The following is a 7214-nucleotide window of genomic DNA, read 5'->3' as shown; positions in this document are numbered from 1 at the left end:
CTCGCCAGCTGCCTGTCATGGCTGCCGCGACCAATCAGCGACAGCCACAGTCCAATTAGTCCCTCCCTACTCCCCTGCAGTCAGCGCCTGGCGCTCGCTCCATACTCCCCGCAGTCACCGCTCACACAGGGTTAATGCCAGCGGTAACGGACCGCGTTATGCCGCGGGTAACTCACTCCGTTACCGCCGCTATTAACCTTGTGTGACCAAGTTTTTACTATTGATGCTGCCTATGCAGCGTCAATAGTAAAAAGATCTAATGTTAAAAATAATTAAAAAAATGAAAAAATCATCATATACTCACCCTCCGGTGCCTTTCCCGCTCTTTGCGACATTCCGGTGCTAAGGATGGTATGTGACAAGGACCTTCCATGACGTCACGGTCATGTGACCGCGACGTCATCACAGGTCCTGCGCGCCTGCGCGAGCAGGACCTTCCATAACGTCACGGTCATGTGACCGCGACACCATCACAGGTCCTGCGCACCTGCGCGAGAAGGGCTTTCCATAACGTCACAGTCATGTGACCGCGACATCATCACAGGTCCTGCGCGCCTACGCGAGAAGGACCTGCCATGACGTCACGGTCATGTGACCGTGACGTCATCACACCCTGGGACCGGAAGCTGGCGACAGAACTACAAGGGGCCCTTGGATCGGAAGGTGAGTATATGTTTATTTTTTATTTTTTAACCTGTGACATATGTGGCTGGGCAATATACTACGTGGCTGGGCAATATACTACGTGGCTCTGTGCTGTATACTATGTCGCTGTGCAATATACTACGTGACTGGGCAATATACTACATGGCTGGGCAATATACTACGTGGACATGCAGATTCTAGAATACCCGATGCGTTAGAATCGGGCCACCATCTAGTATGTATATATATTGGTATACATATATACACATATAAATATATAAAGAAAAAATACAAAAATTGAGATTTGTTTAAGTCGATATACATACAGCACATAAACACATGTTCACATTGGCCATAAAGCATTTAATACCTACAAGAAGAAAAATGAACAAAAATCCTGCTGTAACTAAATAAGTAAAAAGCAAAAGTGCATTTAAATAACACTGGGTTCTTAGGGACACTGTTTTTGATCAAAAATAATCAAAAATAGAATAAAAGCCATCCCACCGTCGACAAGGTGATCCTAATATTAAAAGCCTTACCATGTGACAGAATATATATACTTATATATATATATATTCCTACCCTAATATCACAACTTTTTCAAACTTTAGATAACTTATTTTCTATGTGTCATTTATTTTAGGGCCCATCTCTTGAGAAACCATTGTTTATATCTTTTTATTTAGATAGATTTTTTTAAATTCTCTTTTTTTTTCCTCTCCAAAACCTCTTCCTGATCATTAATCACAATAAGATGTTGCACAAGTACGGGCTTTACTTAGCTTGCGATTTGTCATAACATGCTGGCAATGAAAGCGTATAGGCTTTTCGCTGTGATTGTAGGAAGTCGTAAACAGTGAGTCATTTTCAGAAGTCTGGATGAGGCATCCAGGTACGGTATATAAGGGGCCTGTTCTGCACTCAGAAACTCAGAGAGAGTAGCAGAAAGTCTTCAGTCACAAAGATCTAAGGAAATCAAACCATGAAGAACTTGCTTCTTGTCCTGCTACTTTCCGTGGCTTACTGCTCGGCTTTCCCTGCGGAACCTCCCAAGGGCAACGAGGAGAATGATGACAAGTTTGCCGAAGTAAGTATATAACATACCGGTAATTATAATAGCGGACCCATTATTGTCATTTATATAATATTAGAAATTTATGTTATCAATGCTACAAGGGTTGTCCTATGATGGCTAGCACTCATTTTTGTGCCCTTTTATGAGCCAATCTTTGAGAGCATCTCCCATTCCGGTGAATTCATGCCATCCATAGAATTCATCTGAATGGCCTCCAAGTCATATTGCATTTCCTAAGCAGTTGTGGCAAATTTATCCAGAAAATCAGCTAATTGCTGGTAGTGTCCATGGGAATTTGTTGATCATTAGGGTGCCTACATTTTTAAAGAAATTTTCTATCTTGAGTCTTGAGGCCATCACTTGAAGGATTATTGGATACTATCCGACTCTCAATTCTAAATATTTTTGGACACTATCCAATAATGAATGTAAAGACAAGCACCTTTTCAATTTATTGCTTTTTACAGTTTACAAACATTGCTGTGATATTGACACTTTTCTTTTGTTTACAGCTCGTTGCCTAGGGCAACGACCACCTCTGCTGTCTGGCTTGTAAGCACTGTGCTAATGCTGGCCAGGACTAGGAGGTAACGGTGCCGTCCAGCAATCCTGGCCAACTTCAAAGCAGTGCTTACAAGATCTGTGGAAAAGAGCTTGTAAGCGCTGTACATATTCTATTGTTTAGCAGCTGTGGTCGGTCTCAATGGCAACAAGCTGTAAACAAAAGAAAAGTCTTAATATCTCAAGATCGGATAAACATTTTATCAAACAGTAAATTGCAAAATTGTTTGTGTTTACAAACCCTATCCAAAAATGCAATGCCCAATTGTGATGATAGGAATAACACTTAAAAGCTATTACTAAGTGGTGGGGGCTACAAAGGGGGTCTAAAGATATGGTAGAGTTCAGACCTTTTATCACAACTGATCAAAATGTATTACTTTTTGTGGAACTTGGAGCGGGATAGCCTTCAAGGAGTTGTCCACCATATTTGGTGGTGGTGAAAAGAACAGCAAATGATCTGAAAAAAAGTGTAATACTTAATTTAATCTGTAGAGGAGTTGCAGAGAAATTGTGCACATGAGGGTCCTATTAGAAAGACACAGTGGAAGGAGCACAGTGTTAGGACAACCCTCTAACACCCTCTAACACCAAAAAGGATCCTTTAAGGGTCAATTGAAGACATTTTTCTACATAGTGCCTCTTCAGGTCAAATGAAGAATGGCATGGCATCCATTTATCTAAATGGTCTTTATTGACTTTAATTAGTAGCCCCCATATTGCTGTGCATAAGGGAGACGAGCCCCATTTAGAACGTTTTATATAAACATTATGTAAAATCCACCAAGGTGTATATCTTCCTGGAAAGGTTATAAGTAATTTACAAGGTGATCTCACTCCTTTGGAATCTCAGAAATTTTGTTTTCTATTTTCTTTTCATGTTTTGTTTCCCCATTGATTCTTTTTTTAGGAATATTTAAAGAAATATTACAACCTTAAGACAGATATGAGACAGTCAAGGAGGAAAGGCGAAAGTCCATTGATACAAAAGATCAAAGAAATGCAGCAATCTCTTGGGCTTACAGTGACAGGAACACTGGATACCGACACGATGGAAATGATGCACCAACCCAGATGCGGGTTTATTGATGTCGGAGAATTCAACGTATTCCCCGGTAACAAAGGATGGAACAAGAGAGATCTGACTTACAGGTAAAATTGAAGGACTTCATTTTGGTTAAACCAACTTATTTATTGCTTGCCATCAAACTAATTCAATCATCTTTTTCTAGAATATTGAATTACACCCCCGATATGCCCCAAGCTGAAGTAGACCAGGCTATCCAGAGAGCATTTAAAGTTTGGAGCGATGTGACGCCCTTGACGTTTACACGGGTCTACGAGGGGATTTCTGACATTGAGATCTCTTTTGCTGCCCAAGGTAAGATCCTAAACAGGTTTCATTTCACAGTGCGGACCCTAAAAAAATTGAATCCTATAAGTCATATTTGATTATTGTCTTCCACAGTCCATAATGACTTTTACCCATTTGATGGCCCACACGGGACACTTGCTCATGCTTTTGCCCCTTCCAGTGGAATTGGTGGAGATGCCCATTTTGATGAAGACGAAACTTGGACAAGTGGCTCTAATGGTAGGTCAACTATTTCTTTTTATGCAGTAAATGAACTCAAATCACAATTAATATAAACTCTCCATAATTCAGATTTTTGGATGAAGAACTGTTTATAATGATTCTCTTCAACAAATTTACTAATTTCCCAAGACATATTAGTGACAATCTTCTTGAAATTTCTTTTTTTTGTTGCAGGTTATAACTTATTTATTGTGGCTGCTCATGAGTTTGGCCATTCCCTTGGTCTTTTCCACTCCAATGACCCCAGTGCTCTGATGTATCCCACTTACCATTTTGTTGAGCCAAGTGAATTCCACCTTCCTGAAGATGACGTCAATGGGATTCAGTCACTTTATGGTAAGAAAAATAGAAGATAACAATCCTTCTTCCTTCTCTAACAATGACGACTATTCAAGATTCGGCCAACATTTAGATAACCTGTCCATGGGATAGGTCATCAATATGAGATCTTTGGAGGTCTGTCACCCAACATCCACAGCCATCAACTGATATCTGCTCCATTAATGGCAGGATGTAAGCAATGTTCTGACAGTATCATCGTTCCTTCATACATTGTTTAGTGGCTGCTGATGTGCACTGAAATTTCTCTCCTATTCTTTTGAATGGAAGTTATTTCCACTGAAGGACCCAAGGAATACATGTCTAAGACTAAAGGAAAACTCTCACAAATGTACAGGGTTTAACACTTATAATATTATATCACTATAGGAGCAAGAACAACCCCTGTGGAGCCAACTGTCCCTGAAAAACCAAGTGAGCCAAGCACCCCATCCACCTGCCTCCCAAACAACTCTTTCGATGCTGTGACAACTCTGCGTGGAGAAATCTTATTTTTTAAAGAGAAGTAAGTGATATATTCATTAGAATAGTTTGATGCAATCACCTAAAAGTTTTGAAATAGTACCATCCCATACTACATGCAATGCTTCAATGTAAGTTTTTATTTCATAGAACTTTCTGGCGCCAAATTTCCCCAAATTCTGAAGTTGAGCGTCATTTAATCAACACTTTCTGGCCAGCACTGCCAAATCATATTCATGCTGCTTATGAGTACCAGGACGGGGACAAAGTTCATATCTTCAAAGGTATCAATTATTTTGTATTTTTTCTATTTTTTTTAACATTATTTTGAAATATTTGATAGCAATAGATACATGAGAAAGACAGATAAATACCGTACCTCTTACCTTAATATGTTCAATAATAACAAAACATAATTTATGTATTTTTCCTAGGTGTAAAATATTGGACAATGAAGGGTTTCGAAATCACACCAGATTCTCCTAAAAGTATTTATGACTTGGGCTTTCCAAGGTCCGTCAGAAGAATTGATGCTGCCGTCTATGATTCCATCTCCAAAAAAACATATTTCTTCGTGAATGATAATTATTGGAGGTAACTTAATTTCCTTGAGACCTGCTTACTTAATGAGCTAGCAAATAATAATAATTGTAATAATAATAAATATACAACTGTAAAGTACTGGATTTATTCTCTAAATTTTGACAATATCTTTTTACGATGTTAACCCCAACCTTAAAATTCTTTCTCCAGTTACGATGAGAAGAAACAAACCATGGATAGTGGATTCCCTAAGAAAATTATAGACAACTTTCCCGGTCTAACCAAGATTCGTGCGGCTTTCCAGAAAGACAGTAAGAAAAATTATTTTAAAAAATGTTATAGACTTTTAGTAATTATAATGATACTGATCAATTTAAAATAATAGTAGGAATATGATTATTACTAGTAGTTAGATTGCTGGTTAGAAAATCTCTAATGATAAGATGTAAGTATTAAAAATAAAGTTATGGTGCATCCATAAGATAGGAGATAACTTGCGGATCGCTGGGGGTCTAATTGTTACAACTCCCATTGATCCCAGGATTGGGGACCTGGAATCCTAGGAATGGGCTTGAAAGGAGCGGACGTGCGCATGCTCAACCTCCACTTTTTCGTTGTCAATGTGGCGGCCGATGTAAACTGGATATAGTGCACGGGTTTGCTGGTAGTCCCTTAGACCATGAGAGATGTGGAAATCAGGCATGCACATCTCTGCTCCATTCTAGAAGGAGTCTTATTGAAAAAAAATAGAAGGTGTATTTCAGATTACCATAGACCCTTGGTCCTTATAGCTGGGCCCCAGTCCTGCTCTGCCCCATCTACATTGAGGTCAGCTGACACAAAAAGAAGTTTTAATATTTGAGAATATTACCCCTTGGGTCCCAGTCAGACGTCTCTCACCCAGCCAAACCACATCTCACACTTTGCACTAATGAGGAGCAGTACTCCCGAAACAGTGTCTGCAAATTGAGATTTTGGTTTTGGTTTTTATCCTAAGTCATGTGACAAAGCTAGTTGGCGTTTAGGATTGCTACTTCCTAGAGGTGGTGCTAGAGTTCTAGTCCACTTCCACTCTAAAGAGACAATTTCAATATTTGAGAATAGGACCATCTCGATTGGGGTACTCCATGTTACGGCGGGATGGTTTTTACTCTTTTTTTTTCATCAAAAACAGAGTTTTTGTACGCTATGTATATGCACTATTGCTTTTTGCTTACTTACAGCAGGGCTTATGCTTATTTTGTGTCGATCCTAGCTTTTGTTTAGTAGACAGTGTAGCAAACTAAGCATAACAGTAACCTAAGAAGGCTGAACTAAAGAGAAAAGTTGGTAGTACATTTATGATATCAAATCACTCATATATATATATATATATATATATATATATATATATATATATATATATATATATACTGTATATATATATTGTATATGTATATATTCCTTTTAAAACAATTTTGCAAAGTGTTTTTTTTTTAAACTAAGATCATATTTATTCATTTTTAGAATTTCTGTACTTCTTCGATGGACATCGCCAATATGAATTCAGCATCACTCAGAAAAGGGTCACCCGACTATTGAAGAATAGCAGCTGGATAAAATGTTCCGGTATCAAGGCCAACAACCTGAGAAAACGTTCTAGAAATTAAATTGTTTATTTTTATTTTAAATTATTTTTCACATAGATATTTTTAAATTAAATGTATTTTTTCACCTTTATTTGGTGACAATATTTTATATTATATTTGCGTAAAAATAAAACTTTGTATTTTAATATATACATCGCGTTTTTGAGTTGTTTATAATCTGTGAAATACATTAAAATGTCCTTGTATTCAATGTTACAAATGATAGCTTCCGATGAAGCCTATACCTCTGGGGTATAAATACCGGAGGGGCAGTGGAGGCAGTCCCAGGTATCACTGACTGAACAGGTCCAATGTTCTTCAACATACGATGACATGAGTTTTTTTGGTGGAGAACCAGTTA

At 38.2% G+C, this 7214-nt stretch overlaps 1 protein-coding gene across 1 annotated transcript; it reads left to right on the top strand.

Annotated features, from left to right (window-relative positions):
* Positions 1-1545: 1545 nt before the first annotated feature.
* Positions 1546-6996, top strand: LOC138671226 (matrix metalloproteinase-18-like). Its single transcript, XM_069759207.1, has 10 exons — positions 1546-1735; positions 3195-3436; positions 3517-3665; positions 3753-3878; positions 4056-4217; positions 4590-4725; positions 4833-4966; positions 5117-5276; positions 5436-5536; positions 6732-6996. The coding sequence occupies exons 1-10, from the start codon at positions 1631-1633 to the stop codon at positions 6872-6874; spliced, it is 1458 nt and encodes a 485-aa protein (XP_069615308.1). The 5' UTR covers positions 1546-1630; the 3' UTR covers positions 6875-6996.
* Positions 6997-7214: the final 218 nt, after the last annotated feature.

The sequence above is a fragment of the Ranitomeya imitator genome, chromosome 3 (assembly GCF_032444005.1).
Source record: "Ranitomeya imitator isolate aRanImi1 chromosome 3, aRanImi1.pri, whole genome shotgun sequence".
NCBI classification, from domain to species: domain Eukaryota; kingdom Metazoa; phylum Chordata; class Amphibia; order Anura; family Dendrobatidae; genus Ranitomeya; species Ranitomeya imitator.
This window is presented reverse-complemented; position numbering and strand designations above follow the sequence as displayed.